The sequence below is a fragment of the Dendrobium catenatum genome, unplaced genomic scaffold (genome assembly GCF_001605985.2).
Source record: "Dendrobium catenatum unplaced genomic scaffold, ASM160598v2 fragScaff_scaffold_1449, whole genome shotgun sequence".
In the NCBI taxonomy this organism is placed as follows: Eukaryota; Viridiplantae; Streptophyta; class Magnoliopsida; order Asparagales; family Orchidaceae; genus Dendrobium; species Dendrobium catenatum.
The window spans coordinates 1,261,536-1,283,125 of NW_021319911.1; the positions used below are offsets into that span (position 1 = coordinate 1,261,536).

General features: G+C 32.8%; 1 protein-coding gene across 2 annotated transcripts; it reads right to left on the minus strand.

Moving 5' to 3' along the window:
- Positions 1–2,122: 2,122 nt before the first annotated feature.
- Positions 2,123–20,238, minus strand: LOC110115674 (protein DA1-related 1). 2 transcript variants are annotated; one of them, XM_020848981.2, is made up of 12 exons: positions 19,872–20,238; positions 17,227–17,374; positions 14,702–14,789; positions 11,281–11,509; positions 8,812–8,932; positions 8,654–8,737; positions 6,083–6,202; positions 5,657–5,869; positions 5,510–5,572; positions 4,990–5,108; positions 4,627–4,685; positions 2,123–2,748 (listed from the first exon to the last, which is right to left on the minus strand). In XM_020848981.2, exons 2-12 carry the CDS (start codon positions 17,335–17,337, stop codon positions 2,441–2,443), a joined length of 1,515 nt encoding a protein of 504 aa, XP_020704640.1. In that variant the 5' UTR covers positions 17,338–17,374; positions 19,872–20,238; the 3' UTR covers positions 2,123–2,440. The 2 variants fall into 2 exon arrangements, with proteins under 2 accessions (XP_020704640.1, XP_020704641.1); XM_020848982.2 differs by lacking the exon at positions 19,872–20,238 and adding an exon at positions 19,726–19,859.
- Positions 20,239–21,590: the final 1,352 nt, after the last annotated feature.

Below are 21,590 nucleotides of genomic sequence, written 5' to 3' on the forward strand. Positions count from 1 at the left end.
TTTTCTGTAATGTTCCCATGATGATGCCAAATTCAATCAAAGGTAACATCTTTAATGAGAGATTAATAATTTCTTTTGAATCAATTTTCATGAACAGATATAATATATCAATACTATCTATTACCATCGACAAGGTAATGGCACATAATTAATGAACTTGACTAAGCTTTAATTTCTTGCATATAGTCTCAATTATGAATAAATGGAATGATTATCTTTACTTCATGAAATTACAATACATAATTGCTTCGAGTAATTATATCCTATTGGCCTATATACCTTCAAGAAATTCCTATCATAGCATTATTAAGGCTTTTGGAAGGATTATATTTCGTTTGGGACAATTTTTATGTTGCTTTTTCAAAAACAGCTTTTTAGTAAAAAATCGTCATAGAAAGTAGTAAGAAAACTATCCCAAATCAAGCCTAAGTTTAGTCTCAAATCATAATTGAAAAATCATCTTAAATTTTTAGATTGAAAATGAATTTGACCTGAATCATCATTAGTTCACTCACCTTAACATATCATAAAATAATAATAATAAATAAATAAATAAAACCTCACCTTAACAATATCATGCATATGTTAGTCATTGTTAAAATGTTTTAATCCACTTGATAGGCCCAAAAGATAATCCATAACTATGAGGCTAAACACTTTGTATTTATAACAATATTAGAGTTAACTAAGCATTGTCCATTTGTCCTTAGTGATTTCCTCGCACTTTAAAGAATTCAACTTGCTACTCTAAATATAGAATCATCATGCTCACAATCACTTTCATATTCAAACATGTCATCTCACTTGAGCATCCTTGAATAAATAGAAATTATATTCAAAATAATCTTCCCAATTTTTAATTTTTATAAGCTTAATAAAACATAAAAACAAAATCACAACATCAATTTTAAAATAAATTCTAATAATGATAGAACTCCATGAGTGAATCTTTATGTTTATAATCTATCTTTCAAATCTAAGTTAAATATCTTTGAAATATCACTTACCTTGGTTCATTGTTGCTCTTAGATGAAGAAAAGCTCATTGTTCACACCAATTTGATATTGACTCTTGATTTATAGATAGGATGATTGGGCAAGTAATAGTATGGAAATGAGCACACAATGTCAAGAAAGGCTACAACCTATGAAGTTGTGCAAGACTCTAATCATGTGATGCCATAGGAAGCAAGAAACACATGAGCAATTAGGAAAGGAGGGGAAGAGAAGCTAATTCATTTGCATTGAAAGAAGAGATCAAATACAAAAGAAAGATTTATTTTCAATTTGATCCAAGTACAAGATAGGATGATTGTTCATTTGAGATGGCTATAGCTTTTCATAAAAGTAGTTATAAAATTATGGTAGAGAAAGTAACTTCTACAAAAGTTGTTGTAGACAGCAGCTTCCTAACACAAAAAATTTTAAAAAATAGTAAAAAAATTGTGGTCAAATAAAAATTGTGGTTACAATATGAAAAACAAATTAGTAAGAAAATTATCTCAAATGAAGTCAAAATCAAATCTAATCCTACTCAAAATTAAAGCTAATCTAATCCTAACAAATATTTAAATTCAAACTTCTAATTATTCAAAAGAATAATCCATCATAATTTAAATAAAATAAATCCAAAAATCATAGTAAGCTGAAACAAATTTTAAAATATTAGAAATTATCTAAAAAAAAAATTCTAGCACAACATGACATAATCCTATGGAATTAATTGAACCATGCCAAATCTCCTGCTGCCATTTCTTCTTGGCTAAAGCCTGACATGAGAATATCTATAAGATTTTGATATAAGGCAACCCATTCACAGCCCTAAATTGGAGAAGTTCTTACGTGCAGAGTCCAAACACAAAGAACCGTTTGATTTTGTGCAGGTAAAAGTGCAGTTACTATTCACCAATGCGCTTTTAATGTTCACAGTCACAAAAATGAACGATTCTCTATATCCGGACTCCGCACGTAATAATCTCTACCCATATTAATCAGAATACATCAAACAAGAAATCAAGTCATATATATTTACTTTACAAGATATTATACGCATGTAATATATATGAAATATTAAATATTATAAGTACGTTTATACGCCATAAAAAATTAGCAAGAAAGCTCAATGCATAGAAAACGATGATAACAGCTTTATTCATTGTAACTATAACCTATAAAAATATAAAACAAAGTCACAAATGATTAGTCGTACATGCTGAGTACCTTTCATGTGAACTTTTTTCCTCGTTAAATATGGTTTTTGCAGTCTTTGCTGAATGGTGTAAATTAGTGTGAGCTTTGCAATTTAGGCTTCGTTTGGGACAGCTTTAAACTACAATTTTTTCTATTTTTTAGAGATTTTTGTATTAAAAAGTAGCTTTAAAAAGCAGTGAAAAAGCTGTCCCAAACGAAGCCTTGGATGCAGAAGAATGGTGTTTATGTTTTTAGCAAGGAAAACTTGTTGTCAACTTTATATGGTTAAGAGTAGTTTTGAGACCATACTTGATCACTGCCTCATTGCCAGCGCGAAAGCCATCTCCATATACAGGAGAAGGATCTAATTCTATTTGGATTTTGAAGAAATCACCGAGCTTCCTTTCAGATTCTGATCTTGTGCCTTTTTTAGGTAAAGTTGATGAAGAAGAGGAAGCAACATTGCTCCCGGTGCTGGACATGATCTCCGATTCTACCCACATATGAGCCAAAACCTGACAAATGCCTTCTTCCACTTTTAGATTGAGATCTCGATAACCTATCACCACAGGAAAGGGGCAATTACAAACATAAAAATTTTAATTATTTTACAAAATGAACATATTATTTTATCCATTTTTCAAAATTTTATCAAAATTTCAAAATTCATAATGAAATCCCCTATGTGGGATCATGGCGTGCTGAAAAAACACGGATTTTTGATAGTCTGATCATGGAAAGGGGCGAAATTTTTGATAGTCTGATCATGGCGTGCTGAAAAAACACGGATTTGATAGTTCAACAACAACAACAATATCAAGCTTTTATCTCACTATGTGGGATCGGCTATATGAATCTTTTTTCTCCTTTATGCCATGTTAAAAGTTAAATTTTTATTTAAATCTAATAAAGAAATATCATTTATAATATTTTCTAACAGTAAATTTAAGTCTACCTCTACCTTTCTTAACATAAATCAAATCAAATACATTTACTTTCCTAACCGGGTTATTGGAAGGCCACTGTTTTATGTGGCCAAGCCATCTAAAGAGACTCTCTCTAATCTTATCTTATACTGGAGCTACTCTAACCTTTCTTATATGCTCATTCCGTATCTTGTCTCTAAGAATAAAGTCACTCATCCATCTAAGCATCCTCATCTCTGCAACACTTAACTTAATATTATGCTTCTCTTTTAATGGTCAACATTATGCACCATAAATCATTGCAGGTCTAACCACCATCTTATAGAATTTCCCCTCAAGTTTGAGGGGCACTTTTCTATCACACAACAAATCCGATGCATTCCTCCACTTCAAACATCCAACTTGAATTCTACTAATAATATCCCCATCTATTTCACCATCACTTTGAACAATAAATCCAATATATCTAAAAAGGTGTAATCTTATTAATGACTTGATCATTCAAAGTCACAATCCTACCTCTAGAACTATTATTACTTAAATTATACTCCATATATTAAGTTTTAGATCTACTCAAACGAAAGCCTTTAGACTCTAAGGATGACCTTCATAACTCAAGTTTATCTTCAACTCTCTCTCTAGTCTTATCAACAAGAAGAATATTATCAGCAAAAAGCACACACCAGGGTACAACCTCTTGCAAATGTCTAGTGAGAACATCCATGACTAAAGCAAAAAGATATGGGCTATAGGTTGATCCTTGATGTAATCCAACTGAAATAGGAAAAAACTTGATCAAACCACCTTTTGTTTGAACACAAGTAATAGTTCATGCAGACATATCCTTAATGACTTGAATATAAGCATTATTACCCCCTTTCTTTTCTAGAACTCTCCATAGCACTTCTCTTAGAATTTTATCATATGCTTTCTCTAAATCAATAAATATCATATGTTGATCCTCCTTATTCTCTCTATACTTCTCCATCAAACCTCTCAATAAATGTATAGCTTCCATAGGAGACCTACCCAGCATGAATCCAAATTGATTTTGAGAAACATTAGTAAGGATGACGTCGCAAACAGATTTGATAGTTCAAAAAAAAAATTATATAGATTGTAATTTTATAAATAAACAAATTTTGAGTGTTATATATGAAATCCCCCTCAAAAAATTTCCCTAGTTCGGATTACATTTCTAATCACTCTTCACAGCCAAATGCAGTCACTAATCAACATGGGATCTCAGCACCGAGGAGTTTGCCTTTACTATTGAACATTTGCACATATCAGAATATCCCAGCACAAAAGTACCTTATCATATTGCTTTGAGAAGGTAAATGGAAAAAAGGGACATGCATTGACTTTATATGTCTTGTTACTTACCATCAGGGTATTTTACCGTTTATACTTTCTTATTTTAAATGAGTCAGAACAAGTTGCATTAAATTATTGTCAAATGCAGTGCGCTAATTAGAGCAAAATTGATGGTTGAAAGAAGAGAAATGTACCTTTAAGTCGCAGCCATGCATGCATCATCTCATGAGCAAGAATCGACCCTGTCAATAATCTACAAAAACAAATTTGGCACATATCATGCTATGGTAACAATAAGAAATGATTGGCATTTAAAACTGTAGATCTTTAATATTAAGCGCAAGAGAAGATTGTCCAAATGATGAGCATCCAACGTACAGTATAGGCAACTAAATGTGAAAGAGAGATACCACTCCCACCAAACCACTTTCAAAACATTTTTTCATATGGCATATAAAAAGTTTGGGCAATTAATTCGAAATTTATGCAGTAAATAATTATACAAAAAAAAAATTGTTATTAGTTTGGAACTTCAGAGATCAAAGCAAAGGAAGTACCTCGGTAGCCCATAGAGAATCAGAATTGCTGTTACTTCACAGTGTCTAGTAAGCCGGTATGGCTCTTTAATCATTTCAATGACTTTAGATCCTGGCCCAAACCTTGGTCTCCTTGATATCTGGTGGAGGTTAAATCGCCAATGAAAGCTTGAATTGCAAGACTAACAGTGGAAACATTTTTAAGTGGCTATATCATAGCTTCGAATGTCAGTTAATTAGTTCACTGACTTCTTATGATTGCCAGGTTAGGACAAAGATAGCTACTTTCTAGATGTTAATGAAGTTTTTGCTTACAATAACAAAACAAAACTAACTAAGGCTTCGTTTGGGACGACTTTCTTTTTGCTTTTTAAAGCAATTTTCTAGTATAGAAATTTTAATTTTTGTACTGAAAAGATGCTTTATGAAGCAGTAAGAAAGCCCTCCCAAACGAAGCCTAAATGATAAATTACATTAACATAAATAAAGTTGTATTTGAATAGCAGTGAACCAAAGCAAATAGAAGCAAAATAGAACTTACTGTGCTGACAATTTGCTCTTCTGATAGACAAAGACCTCTAGTTTCAGGAAGGTGATTGTGTCCCTGGAAACAAGATATAACTTAGATAACTGATTCTAAAGGTTAATGAGTCATTATGAAAAGAAAAAAATCATGCAAGTTTCATACTTGTTTTTCTCCTTCCATGGCTTCATTTAGAGCTTGTCTCTCAACCAAAAGCAATGGAATCTCCTGATCCACTTTCATATTTAAACCTTCAAAAAATTCCCTAATATCAATATAGAGTGGTTGGCACTCATTGGTATCCATTATTGCAGAATCCAAACATTCTAGACAAAGCTTCCGCCCATCATCCAGATTGACATATTTCGTATCTCTAAGCTGAACTCATGGTTCCAAAAAAAAAAAATACAGAGAGATTTAAAAGAACAAGATTAGATGTGAAGGCATCAACAGTAAAATGCACATAAACGGAAAGATTAGTTGCAATTGAATAATTTACAAGTTTAGCAGTTCAAACGATATTCTTCATGGGATATATTTAGACAAGATGTCAGATTCTAAGACATTGACAGGGCTTATGGAGATGCTGACCTCCATCCTTTCGCAACTGCAACACCTTGGAGTACCATCATGCGCATGTGAAGGACAATATTTTTGCATCCAAAAAGGATGTGCCAGGTACTCGATGAGGCCATTCATATTAGGTTGAATCTGCAAGAAGGATGACGGAAATTCGATAAAAGAGACAAACTTGCAGGAATGAGTTATCATTCATGTAATGTATGAAAATACCACAGGTGGATTATTGAAATTATACTGTTTCCACCCAGGTTTATTAGAAACAAACTGGAAGAAGAAAATACTCAGGTCACATTTAGAACTCATTTATATTCCTTCTTGAATTCAGAACTCATACAACCGATAGTTTCACGGGTGAGGGATTGTTACATAGTTCGGCACAGTGCTCTACAGAGAATTCCAGGCGTCGAATCGGCTGTGAAAGGGGACCTACAGGTGGTCAGCGGCTTTGTAGATGGGCTTGTTTGTGAATGGGTGCCATAATCGGTCGGATGAAGCGGGTGTGAGGGCATAAGAGGGGCAGCTCTTGACGAGAGGTTGTTTAATTGAAGTGGAGAGGACTTCGGCCATTGGGAATCGATCGGGCAGAAAGGTGTTTGTGACTGTGGAAGAACAGAGGAACAAACGAGGTTCTCGTTCTGCTTTGATTTAACGACGAGTCATAGCACTGACGAGCCGCGATTGAGATCCACATTCGCAGGATTTGCGGGATTTTTTTTTTGGCGCCCAGGCAGTCTCGACAGAACAAGGTGAGCATTTAATTTGTTTTTTATTTGATTTTTTTAAAATTAATTTATGTTTTTAATTAAATTATCAATAATAATAATCCACAATGATAGTAGTGAATCAATTTCGTACACAACTCTCCTTGGCCTATTGGTTGAAAGCTTAGGCTTCCAACTAAGAGGTCCAAGGTTCGAGTCCTTTTGTATGCGTTGTGTGGGTGAGTTTGCCTTATATGGCCTAAATGTCCCAAAAAAAAATCAATTTCGTCGATTCTCATGTAATTGTCTCAGAATTTGCATCGATTTGCACACGCAATTTAATTAGGCAAGATTATAGCCTATTTTGCATATTGCCGACGTTCTGAACGAATGGTGAAGTTCGTTTTGCAATCATATGTCATTTGGATGACATCGCACATCAATTTTCTCGATTTGTACGTCATTGCCTCGAGACCCGCACCAATCTCCCCGCGTGATTACATTTTTTAGTATTGACAATGCTCTGAATGCAACAACGAAGTCCGTTTTACGATCGGACATTGTTCGGGCAACGTCGCAGGTCAATTTTGGGTGTCGGACGTCCCTTTTGGCTGATTTCGTCTGATTGACTGCGAGGGGTTCCCTCTTAGAAGAATTTGATGCTCTAATCGCAACGGCGAAGTCCGTTTGGTAATCGGATGTCATTTGACCCTTCAATTGATGCGCCACACTGATGCGCGCGTCACTTAATTAACCGATTTTTCCTCTTTTCGCGTGTTTTTGCATATAAAGGTCAACAGAAGCGTAACGAGAATGCACCTTACCACCAACATAACACACCATGTGGATCACCCTTTGGGCAGCATAGTGATGGAGAGAATGATTATTCTAGTCAAACTATCAAATCAAAATCAAATGTCCCCCATTTGATGGTTGTAATGATCCTATTGTTTTCCCTGAAAAGCTTTCTGCATATAAAGACTATTGTAATAGAATGGTCACTTTGAAACCTAAATGCATCTAAAGACTATTGTAATGTTTTTCATGTTTATGCCTCTAATTTTGTTCATGTGAAGCTTTTTACATCTCTTATGTTTTGTTTATGTGTGTTGTTTTTATATATGTTCATCATTTCCTCCCTTATTGCCTTCCTCTCAACCATTTCCCCAAATCTCTATTTTCTCTCTTCACCGCAGTTATTAAGAACCCAACTATGGAAGTATCAAATGATTTTTAAGCTTTCATTTCCTTTCATCGGAGAGTTGGAAGGAGGCAGACTCAGTCTTGATGATCGTGATGATCATCGGAGGGTTGGAAGGAGGCAGACTCAGTCATTGATCAAGATCTCAGAGAACCTGTAACTGATACCATGTAGAAATGTAAGGATGGCTTGTTCTTGACAGAGCCGAACAGAGAGCCGAACAGAATGTAGGAGGAGATAAGAGAAAACTGTTTTTCATGTCACTCAGGGAAGAAGATACAGAGTTTATATAAACTGAGCTATGTACGGCTTAAGAACAAATAGCCAATAAGAATGTTACACCTCATCATTCATAAATACAAACTTAATACTAATATATTCTAATACTCTAATAATTAAGAACCCAACTATGGAAGTATCAAATGATTTTTAAGCTTTCATTTCCTTTCACCCAATATCATGTTGTAACCTAATTTAATTTGAATGTAGAAAATGAAAAAAAAAAATTGCCATCAGTCAAATTACAATGAATTATGTTACTCTGAAAAACTCACCAAACAAGCTATATTATCTCAAAATAACTTGAAAAACTTGTTGAGAAACAATGAAATGAAAGGTTAAACTGTCTGTATGTTTTTTTTTCTTTTTTATGAGTAAATGGAAATGGTGAAAACTTACAAATTGCTTACAAACATCACACTTTGGGTGATACAGATCTCGGTAGCAAGACAAATGATAGGGGTAATCTCCATACATAGAGAACTGTACAAAAAAGAACCATGAGATAAAATTGAAGTTCTTGAAGAAACTTTATTATTGCACTTTCACAAGCTTACCTCATAATCAGTTATTGGTTGATCACAAGCATAACAACGAAAGCAGTCTGGGTGCCAAATAGCACCCATAAAACTAAGAAATTGCCCATGACCAACTGCATTCTTGCATCCAGCGCAAATCCTACACCAAATATTGTCAGTCCGAGCCCCCAAAAAGAAAAAAATAAGGAAAAAAGTGTAAAAAAAAAAACCTAGAAAAACAAAACAAATAAAAAGAACCACATACTTCCATATAATTGTACTATAGTTTAACAAGAAATAGAGCACAAAAGCTAGAATGGTTGAAGGTCATGCAATGAAGCTGATGCTGTAGCTCAACAAAGCTAGATCTGTGACCATGCAATGATAAATTTTGAAAATGATTCACTGGAGAACTCGTTTTTAAGGCGTAAATTGATTGGCTCGATGGCTCTTCATCTTCTTCTTTTGATGTTGATGAAGAGGAAGTGTTTGAAAAGGATGGGGGTATGCGAGATACTATTGTTCGGATGGGTAAACGAAGAAAGAGGAAATCTAAAAAATAACTTTGTTGTGGTTGGCTTGGTGGCTGCTGCTTTGGATCCTTGGGGTTGTTGCTGTGGTGCCACTTTTTGGATCTCTGGTCTTCGGATTTGGATGTCTCTTTTACTCTGGTTATGTCGATGACTGCTGGATTGTTTCTTTCCTCTACTTGGAGTTGTTTTTGGGCAGTTTGAGTTTAGCCTTTTCTTGTTTTGTCTTTTCTTTTCCTGTATTAGGTAGTATCTAAAGCTCTTAGGTTTTATCTCAAATGTTGTTCTTTTAGTGAGCTTCTGATCCTCTAAGAACATATACTTCTTATCATGATTAACGCGTAGGCCCCACCGTGGGTTCTCCAAAAAAAAAATAGTGCTTAGCATTGTTTTCTGTTGAAATTAAACGCCCATAAGACATTTGAATTTAATTATTTCCTTATATTGCACAAGCACTGAGAATCAGTATATTCAAACAAACCATCCAAAAGATACCGGGATAATGTTAGTTTCATGTCCTATGGATCGAAAGAGGTTATGGCTGTCTTATTTCAGGAACTTCAAAACTTAAAAGCATAGAAAAGGAAAATTTTGACGAGCATGGCCTAGCTTAGACGGCAAAGATGCAGGATGACTCAAGGTTATAGTCTCATAATGCAACCAATAGGATGCGCAGTAACATTCCATGCAACGAAAAATTGAAGATTCACATATCGCAAATCACTTATTAATTAAATAACTTTTTAAAATGTAGATAGACAATACTAGAATGTAAACCAACTAAAGGTATAATGATCAAAATAATTCGATAGTTTCAACCAAAAATTAGAAACATTAAATCAGCAAGAAAAATTAGGTGCACTTTTGTTGTTGGTACAATGAGTTAACATCAAGAGTACTAAATAAGTCATTGTAAATGAAATATAATAAAGAAAATAATTACCAAAGTAAGAAAAAATAAACTTCATGTTGGTACAAGGAGATGACATACTTTGAAATTAGGTAGTCGCAGGTGTACTCACTTGAAAGAATCATGCATTCAACTTGCACTTACAAAATTGAAACTAGAAGGGAAATGTTATCAAGCCAAAAGAAGTTGCATGCCTCAAGAAACCTATTTATAGACTCATAATTGGCTGAGTTTTAAGTTTGATAGAAAATCTAGCAATGAGATTATTAGTAACAGTGAATCCTCAATTTTAGAACTCCTTGTAAAATTTTTAGCCAAATAATCTTCCAAATGAACTTTCCAGGAGGCCTATTTATCAACTTGGTAAGATCAATTTAGGAGTGCCCAAATAATTTATCGATGCTCATACGAAATGAACAAAGATGGTATTTATGTCCGACTAATCATCATAAATTGTGAAGACAAAAGATTGGTCAGCAAGTACAAAGGATGATTTTGCTGACCCACCTAAACTTGATTGAGTAAGATTTGCAACTTTGGATCACTACCATGACCAATAATAAAAAATTATGGGCGTAGTTTGGGGTGATGTATAAGCAATGAAGTTTTAACAAATGCTAGCACAGCTTTATAAAAATGCTTTGGCTCTTTCATGAGAAGAGTTCTATTTATTTCTTTTATTTTCCTGGTCAATTAATGAAATCATGTTTCCAACATACCAAACACATTTGAATTAGATCATAGTTTTCTATGGCCCATAACTTCACATCAGCCCATTTGCTACATCCTAAGAAAATCTTTTCAGCATTATAAACTTTCAATGTACTAGCCCTTATTGTATTTAATTCTCTAACTTAGACATACTTGACAATATTGTAATAGTGACACTCAAACTCTAAAATTAAAGAAAAATTAATCCTCGATAAGAAAGCAAAAAAAAAAATACCCCGAAAAAAAAAAAAAAAAAAAAAAAAAAAACATTTCTATCATTCTATGATCACAAATCATATAGACAAACACTAAAAATTCAGAAGTGGAGCATGCAAGAAATAGTTCTTCAAGCAATACCTCGATTTCGTGTGGACGAAGAATGATGATGGTTGATAGATGTGACCATTTTGCCAAGGAGGTGATTCTAAGCTTTGTTCAGGAGGCGAATCTATGTTTTGTTGAGGAGGCGATTCTACATTGTCTCGAGGAGGTGATTCTATACTTTGTCGGGGAGGTGATTCAATATCTAAACTTTCTTGCAAAGCCCTAGCAAGTTGTTCATCTTCGTCCACATCAAATTCAAATTCTATAAAGAAATAAAAAAGCTGGTCAATAAAGAGGACATGAAAAACAGTCTACAAATTGGTTCAGATGAACAATCAAGTATCACAAATGAGCAAACGTAATAGGAAAAAATAGTCAAATAGAGTACAAACTAGACCAAGCATGTTAATTCGTTATGAATTTGCAACAGGTTGAAGGTGAAAAATGTTTATAAATATTAAAACATTGAAAAGGAGTGAACGTATACATAGAGAACAAGCATGATAGACTTTACAAGCAAACTCAGCACTAACAAAACTCTTAAAGAAAATAACATAAACACTAATATAGGGGAAAAAGCAACCTAACTTTACATAGGTTCGTGAAAAAGGCCACTGCAACAAAATGCATATTGTCCTCGAAATAGTTTGAATCATTTTGACAATAATCAGTTATACTGAGGAAGGTTTAATGTATGCAAACGAGAAATTTTGTTCCTCCTGAGGTCTTTCTTCGGTGCTGGTCTGATTTCATGATCTACTTTTGAAACCCTGGATCAGTTTCAAGAAAACAGACCATAAGTGCATATTTTTCTTCTCTCTCTCTCTTTTTTTTTTTTCCTTTTCTTTTGAGAAATAGAATGAGAGAAATGTAAAAATTGAAAGATTCGTACAACTTCATTCAAACTCAAATAAGCTGTCTTAAATTTGGAAAGCTCCTAACAAGGAATCCTTCCCTTCAAAAGCCTTTCATATCATAAAGGAATTGCAACTTGGTCCTTCACAAATCAAAGCTTCTTATAGTTTAATAGTTATAATAACGCTGATGTAGCATTCCACACATAATATGCACCTTATTTTAGCAATATCTCTTTCAAGTGCCGCTCGCAGTATGTGGGCTCCGAAAATTCACGCCCCGGCCTCTCTGCGGTCTCTTTCTCTTTTTCGGGTCGTCGAGGAGAGTTTTAACGTTTAAGTTCTGAGGAAAATTTTCAGAAGGCAGATTGGGTTTTGAATAAGACATTACCCAAAGATTTCGCTCTCATATTGCAAGGACTTGATGATCTGAATTCAAGTTTCCTATAGGCACAAGCCCTATAGTTAATTACCTCTCCCAATATCGAGAGAGAACTTTCGAATAAGGTTAGTCGTCAAATAGATACGTAATATCCAGCGTATAGTAGCAGCATAATTTGGTATTTAAAATTAGAAATTCACCACCTTACATTGGATGGTGGGAGGAATGATGATAGACCCGACCAAGATCTCATGATTCCGTCGTCCCGGGTCATCATAGTCCCTAATCTACTTGGTCAGAGGAGGTAGTCAACCCAACTTGACCAAAGGATCCTCATCGACAGCCATTGGTTGCTTCATCCAAGGATACTTTGTAGACATCGGGTGAATATTTGCATAAATGAACAAATTTGAAGAAACATTAGATAATAGAGGGTTTTGTGCCCTATCAGTCATATCATATTTATTCATTACTCAAATATTTGAAACCGTTGGAGAACAAACGGGCTCTGACCATGACTGTAATTTAATGGTGTCATTTGGCGGCAAAACCACTCAGTCAAAGAGTCTTGGTCATAACTGTTTACCTTTGGTGTCATTTGGCAGCGAAACTACTAGTTAGAGGACACGAGCAATGTTCTAACTAGCAAGAAATGTATTGAGAATGAATCTCTCAACATTGTTTGTGAGTGGGTTGTAGCACTACGCTATGGGTCGCTCATTGATTCTTGCATATGAGTTGTCGTACCATGCAAGATTTGTTGAATATGTCTGCAAGTCGTCAGTGGATATCCAATGGTCACTAGCCGTCATATGCAGACCGCTGTCTACACGACAAATTTCTTGTATTGACTCGTAGATGCTTGCATCTATCACAGGCTAGTTGCTTTTGTCTGCATATAGTGTGTAGCACTCACTGCAATCTTCTTACTCATGCCTGCAGAGAGTCCAATTGTTTGCAAGTGTTTATGTTCATAGCGGGTTCTTGACCCTTGCTTGCATACGGACTGCAGTGGCATTACTTGTATGCAAGCTACACTCACTTCAAATTCTTCAAACACCTCTTAGTTGACAATTCATTGCGTAATCAATCGCCGCTGCTTGTATGGTTGAAGATGTTTGCTTATATTTTAATGTTGATTGCAGGAATACCGTAGCATTCGTCATTGTGTATTATTAATGCTTTACTCATGGATGTGTTGCTCAGTGTAGTTGCCCTTGATTTTTTGTGAGCATGATTGAAGTGAGTATTACACATCAACTATTATTATCCATGTGTCAAGGACTTTGCATGCTCGCTTTCACTCGACCAACCGGGTCGTAGATCAATCCCCTGATGATGCAAATATCTTTCACAACTATTTGAGACGTTTTAAATACATCGATGTGACTTTTTTGTTAAATGTTTCTTGATGGATAAGTTTTTTTATCCATTCAAGTGATACATTTCAAAGTAAATTTATAGGATATCGAGTCAATCTTCCACCATTGTCATTGCATTAGTATGAATTTATTGCGAAACAAATATGAAGGTTAATGCAATCATTTATAAAGTCATAAATGAAATACAATGACTATTTATAAGAACAATATGACCAAAAAAATGGCATAATATCTCCTTAAGTTTATATAAAATAAAACAATATATCTAACTTAAATAATAACTAAAGATAGTTGGCTTTCAAAATGCTCTAAATTTAGTAGAACATCAACATCAATGATAAATTGCTTTAAGGTCTTTATCATTGCAGGTAGCCAAGTTGGGTGTGATAGAACATAGAAGATTAAGATGGTTGTGTGAAAAAAATAGGAAGAGCTTATTAACAAACAGGAGGATTCAAAAAGGTTAACCCCAAATAATTGAGATAAAGTTAATGAGGATGATCTAAGAAATAGTGCATGTATATTATATTTTTTAACTGAGTTGCAAAGAAAATGAACAATGAAGTATGTAAACACTTCAGGTTTTCAACAAAACAGAGCAAATTCTAATATTTATAGTCTTGATACTCTCAAGAGCTATTATGTCCTGTTCCCCAGATCTTTTAATTATATCAGTAAGGTGGGATCGAAGGATTTCTTACTTTTGTAACAACAATAAGGTAATTATAGCCCAAATTATATTGAAGAGTGGGACAAAGAAAAAAAGGAGGGGGGAGAGACGAACAAACATTAAGTAGTGGCGTTCAGTAAATATAAATAGTAAACATAACACTAACCAGTGGCATTTGCATTCTTTGGGTCCTCCACTGAAAGGGAAAGTGCAATAGCATGATCCAGATCTTCACTTTCATATCCCGAGTATGGCTACTAAATAATCCATTCAAAAGAAATTAGTTCACAAACTTGAGGCAATAGAATGTGAGGCTCTTGAACCTCCATTTGGGTAACATTATAAGTAAAGAACAAAAGTTCCAAAAGATTAACGGAATGTAAAAACAACTAAAATTTCAAGTATAGCATATTTACCAAAAATTCTAGTTAATTTTTGCGAGATCAGATTTAGGTGATTACAGATAGTGATTTTGTTTGGGACAGCTTTCTTACTACTTCTTAAAATAATTTTTTTAGTACAAAATTTATAGGAGCCTTTATAAAACTTCATTTATAACATTTTACGGCACATTGAGATGAATGCTTATACACTGAAATCCAAAGAAGTAATAGCATTAGTCCAATCGTCAATGTATTTTATTTTATTTTATTTTATTTTATTTTATTTTATAAATCAGTTGTCAGTACTTTGGATTGTTCTATTTTTATACACATCAAGCACTTTATTAGACAGATCAATTAAGTTTGTTCCTAAAGCTATTATAAATTATGAGTTTATATCCATTATTAATATCTTATTAATTTTCAAGATAAATCCATTTGTGATGATTCATTATTACCGTATAAAAAGCATAGTAGTTATACCCATACTTGATAAATATCAAATGTGAATTTATTAAAGCCAAATTTTTCTGTCAGTCTGATTTTATGAAAATCTAAAAATGTATACTCATCAAAAAAGTGGACATTGAGATGAGCATTATGAGTTTGAGTTGAATTTTCTTCCTTTTTTAGTTTATCTTTTCATAAAACATGCATTTGATGATTATCTCATTAGGAATGGGTTATGTTCTCCAGTGTTGTGATTATCACTTTAAAGTTTGATTTACGACTACAAGTCTAATCCATTCAACTATTGGATTTTTTAATTCACCTATTTAGATTTCATTGTTTCAACAAATATCTAGTTGCATGTTCACTTTGATTTGGTTTACTAAATCCAAGTTCTTGCAATAGTTGAACTCATCTTATTCCTGTTAAGGGAACTCCGCTATTTATGGCACTATCGCATTTGTGATTTTCTTCTTTAAAATTGTAAATTAATTGTTTTGCTGAAACTAAGAGTAAAAATTTGTTATACTTGGTGGAATTCAAATGTTCTAAATTAAAACTTGTAGTATTAGGCTAGCTTCTAGAGGATTCTAAGAAATTTCTTGTTTTGGGTCTTTTTCGAGTTATAAAAAGAACCATTTTGCATGTAAAAGATCTCCATTTGATTATTTTTTATTCATTATCTTTCTTCCATGTTGTTAAATTATTGGTTGGTGTGCATGATTGAAGTTTTATCAAGTTTGATATTTGTAATTTTGTTTTATGGTGTCAATCTTCGTAATCACAAAACTTTATCGTGTTTCAGATTTCATGACTTTTATATTAATGCTTGGAATGAGTAAAGCATATTTTTCAATTTTATATCAAAATTGACTAATCTTACCTTAAATTAATAGTCGAGAATATACAAATTGTGAATTCTTTTTTCTTAAACCTTAGACCCAAAGATGTACCACATCAATGATATCATAATTTGAATTTTTAAGGGGGGTACACACAATAAAATCCCTAAGCTATATGTGTGTTGCTTTCACAATTTTGCTATCATGGGTAAAGTACTTACAAAGTAGATACATTAATATTTCTAAGTAGCATTGACAAAATTTCTCATAACTAATAACAACACAATATTAGAAAAATAATTCTAAATCATTTAATCATTTAAGAATGTTGACTAAATTTTATAACTTCCTTTTGTGATAATCCCAAAGCTTATATGACAAGTATGTGGATGAATACCAGGCAATAAGAGTAAGATTTGTTGTCTTAAATGGTAACCATCATGTGGGATACTGCGTAGCAGATGGCTTTCAACAAGAATTGATACCATGAACACATACAGAGTTTTACACGAGACAGAAACTTATCCTGTACAAAACAGAGCAACTAATTCAATATGACGCTTGGAAGATATATGACTACTGCAACTAGTAGGACTTCCTCTTCTGAAGAAATAAAGTTTGATTGAAATTTTTTCTAGAAGCCTCGAAGGGGGGATTTCATAAAGGATATTAAGTTGTGGGAAAAGTGTTTTATGAAGTATTTTAAAATTCCAGTAAAAGAGCAGATTTTCCAAAAAAAAAATCCCCAAAAGTAGATAAGCCTTCTTTAGATACCTCTTTTGCAGGAGCTTTCTACTGCTACAAAGAAGATGAAAAAGCTCAAGGAAATTATTCCCAAGACAAGGTATCTCACTAACCTCTCTTTCCCAAGGAAACGGTTGTCCTCTATTAAGTGTTAAGGTTTTCATATATTCAAGTATTACAGTTTAACTGGACATTAAGAACATTAAAAGCAAATAAAGGTTTCAATATTTGCAAAAAGGAGAAGGTGAGTAGTTGTTGGGCAATGTAAGTACCAAAGAATTTGAGGTTTCATTCCAATTGTCATTATCACTAGATTTCCCACGGTATTGCCCTCGTGATATTTTATGTCTTGAACCTTTGAAAATCTTGCTCAGCCAACCCATTCTATGAGACTTTTTTCACATGAAAATTCAAAATATCCTGCAAAAAGAAAAAGTTATAATATGTCAGACCGGAACAGATACAAATAAGAGTTTCACGGCCCACAAAAACATCAGACTCTTCAATGAGGATTTCGAAGCAACATTCAAAATCATTGGGACTAAGTGTGTAAATAACTGAGACAGGCAGAGTATATAAGACTGCCCAAGCTTTCTTCGTTAAGGAAAACCAAGCTACAGCTTAGAAAAACTTCAAAATTCATCAAAAGCTTGATTCAATTATTTCCTACCAAGTTTGAACAAAAGGAGAGATTTAATCAAGGTTCACTGATTGGTGTAGATAAAGAGTCTTTGAAAGCAAATCAAGTACTTGAACAAGTTTATAAGCAAACATAAACAAGAACATGAATCACTTAAAAAAAATTGTGGATTAAATTGAGCAGACTTATTGAAGCACTTATACAAACTTTACCCTTAAATGAACAAAATATCAGAATTGTTATCAAGTATTTATTTTTTTAAGCATAATAATATTAATTATTTTCTTGATTGAAAGAAGGGCATAGGGCTAGTAATATATGAGTATGGATGTCGGCACAATCCGATTATTGATTAAATCTCATGTAAGGAGTTAGAGATTATTTGATTAATAGAGTCACAAGACAAATTCAAACATGTATCCCCTACTATAGGAATCAGCAACCATACCACTTGAGAGCTCTTTGGTTATCAATTATGTACCTAAATCACTAACAATATTTAGGTTATAGGCTACTGAAAGAACTGTAAACAAGCATGTTTCTGAGAAGTAAGGTTTTGGTTGTGTCACTTATATATTACTTTTTAAAAAGCAGCCTCAATTTATATGAGATATAAGCTTAGAAATTCACCATTTTACGTAGGCGCTGTAGGACTTCATAAACATAAAGATTGAATTATGAAGTAATTCTATTTTCTATAAGAGATTTAGAAGATTTTATTTCATGCAATGCAGCAATTGTACAAATGGAGCCTAAATGAGTTGTTCACTGCAACAACAACATCAAGCATTTTTCCCACTACGTGGGGTCGGCTATATGAATTTTTTTTTTCTCCATTGTGTTATGTTAAAAGTCAAATTCTCGTTTAATTCTAATAAAGAAAGATCATTTCTAATATTTTCTAACCAAGTTGGTCACTGAACAATTAAAAAGCATGCCAAGAACTTAATTGAAACATTGATTAACTAAGGTTATCTATGCATAAAGTTTTAAAATTCCACCATCGAAGAAAGCCCGACTGTTCTGCCATATCAGGATCAAAAAAATTTTATAGTTTAAGGAAAAAACATATGCAATCTGTAATAAGATGAAAATTGATATGTTTGTTGAGTCTATAGGTTTTCTAGAACTCCAAACTAGAAATTAACACCCACTACCGCCACTAAACATCTGCGCTTTCACAAACTATTCAATCTTACAAGAAAGGATCAAAATAGTCAAAAAGAAAGAAAAAAATTGTCAAGAAAAGTACCATTTAAAACACAAGTCAACACAAAGTCAATTTTCTTTTAGTTCATCAATCAAACAAGAGAATTAGAAAGAAAGTATACCATCCATTGACTCACACCAATATAGTAGATGTGATGTTTGACACAAGTAAAACCAAACTGTTGAAAGATCACCAGGTTCGTATACTTTTATAAAAAAAACTATTTTCCATACCTAATTTAATGATGCATAACGGTAGTTTGCAAACGACTTCTTGAGTTGAAAATATGATACCAAGCAAAGAAGTGAAAGGGATGGATGCCTATTGAACAAAATTCTTCCACGTCATGCTAATATTTGTCCATCATCGCCAAAATCCGTGTTCTCAAACTTTAACCAGTTTAAAATGACTTAAACAATGATCAAAAGATAAACTTTTGATCCAGAAATGTAGAAAAAACAATCATCACACCCTTCACCACAATTGAAGGCAAGAAAATCATACAAATTCTAAAAAAATTACAAGAAGAAATATGTTGTCTCAAAAATCAGGCCTCAGCTAAGAAAAAACTGTCAAAAAGCCGAGCAAAAAATTTTCTGAAACAGTTCAAATTGTCCTCTATTGATAAAACAGTAGTAGAATTCTCAGTGAATTCATCATCATCCATATTTCTATCATTTTTAACAATCATATATAAAAAATAACCACTTATCAAATGAGAAATGCATGATATAAAGAAGGTTGCTGGTAACTCTGCGCATTATTACCAAAGATTTTATGTAAATTAAGAATTTGATCAATACATAGATCATCAAACACCCAAAACCTAGAGGATAAAATCCCATAAAAACTCAACAAACCTCCTCCCACCCCAATTCCCAATTCGTAATCACAACAACAAACCATAGAACAAAGAATTACCAGAATAAATCTCCAGAAAATCTGATTCCGCTATATGTAAAGTGGATAATTGGCCCAATCTGACTTCAATACCGAAAACAAAAAACTAAAAAGTACGCGATTCTCTACAAATTACCCAGTACCAAAAAGTCAATAAGAAGGCATGCCTTGAGGTTTCTTTCACTCTCGATTACTCCTCATTTCGTCGCCCTGTTTGTCGCAATCCCAAAAGAACTTCGGTAAAGCCATTCAGATGTGGGGCTTCGTAACAAATATGGATTTATAGGTGCTGGGTCCTTTTCAAGTGGTTTGTACCCATTCCCACGCGGGTCCTTCCCACTCTTCCCCCCTATTACAGCAAGCAGCGACAGAAGAAGAAGAAGAAGAAGAAGAAGAAGAAGGGAGGAGAAGAAACTGTAAAGTTTCGGCCTTTTGCAGTGATTAATACTCATGAAGACTAAATTGGCAAGCGGAGGAGTAAATCTTTTCTCCCACATGGAAGAAGGCAGGACGTGCAAGAGACAATCCGGAAGAGGAAGCCATTAATGGAATATATATCGGAAAATTATCTAAAGATATCATTATATTTATATATGAGGTATTTTAGTATTTACTTAAATATCACTTTTATTTCATTTTATTAACTTCTAAAATTTAAATATTTTATATCTATCACACTTATAAATGAAATATAGGTACATAAATAAAATATTAAAATTTATAATCTGATATATGAGAGATTATTACGTATCATTCAGACTTCAATTACATAAAACTATGTTGACTTTTTGTATAAGAGGGAGAAAAAAGCCACGTGGCTCCACCTGATTAGAGTCCAGGCGAAATTTAGATTCCGCACCTTTTTTTTGTATTGGTGATAGGAATGAAATATAAGAGTATCATATTTGATATTAAAGTTGTATTTAGATGGTAGGTATGAAAAATTAAAATTTTAGGTATTAGATATGTAATTAGCATGAAATAAAGTTGTATGAATGTAAATCCTCCTTATTCTTATAGATTTTAAAATTTTTAATTTATATTGAATTTAATCTATTATAATATTCTAATTTTAAAATAATTTTAAATTTCAAAATTTATTCTAATAGAATATTTTGATGTATATATAACAAATCTTAGAATGACATAAATCATTATTTGAAAAATAAATAAATTAATTAAATTGGTTGATTTTTTTAAAGTATAGATTGGTGATTGTAATTTTGATTTAAATAGTTATGAATAAAAAGATTTGCAAATCAGATTGAATTAACATATTTGAAAAAAAAAAAGTTGAATTGAATCATTTTTAAAGAGTCATAATGATAATTTTACAAATATAGAGGTGGATTTTTATTTGGATAATCAAATTCCTAATTTTTAATGAGTCCATTAATGATTTTCTTAATCAAATAAAATTCAAGATAAAAAGCACAATGCAATAAATGTAAAATATGATTTGCATATTTACCCCTAGGATTAAGATATTATGATGCAACCAATACTGCCTTTTACTGATATTTAATTAGGAAAGAATTATTTATTAGTTAATATTTTAGCAAATTTGAATTATAATAAAGTTTTGAATGAGCTTTTTTGACAATAATGTTATTGACTTAAATAAATAATAACATAATTGACAAAAAAATATATTTTAAGTATGTTAGACCAAGTAGCCAAGTAGGGTGACTTTACAAATTTCTCTTCAACATGAATGAAGGTCATTGCTTGGTTGATTTAGATTTATGTTTGACTAGGTTGACTTGATGTTGATTGGAGTTTGACCAAGTTGACTTCTTGATCCTCTATATTAAGATTTTATAGAAAAATGATTCAAAATATATTTCAAGATCTTCCATGATCATTATCACTCTCATGAACATTTG

Coding starts and splice junctions, on each gene's coding strand:
- LOC110115674 (XM_020848981.2), bottom strand. CDS start 17,337: ATGGGTTGGCTGAGCAAGATTTTCAAAGGTTCAAGACATAAAATATCA. Junction 14,790..17,226: donor ATGAAACCTCAAATTCTTTG/GTACTTACATTG, acceptor ATTATTTAGTAG/CCATACTCGGGATATGAAAG. Junction 8,738..8,811: donor AACCAATAACTGATTATGAG/GTAAGCTTGTGA, acceptor TTTTTTGTACAG/TTCTCTATGTATGGAGATTA.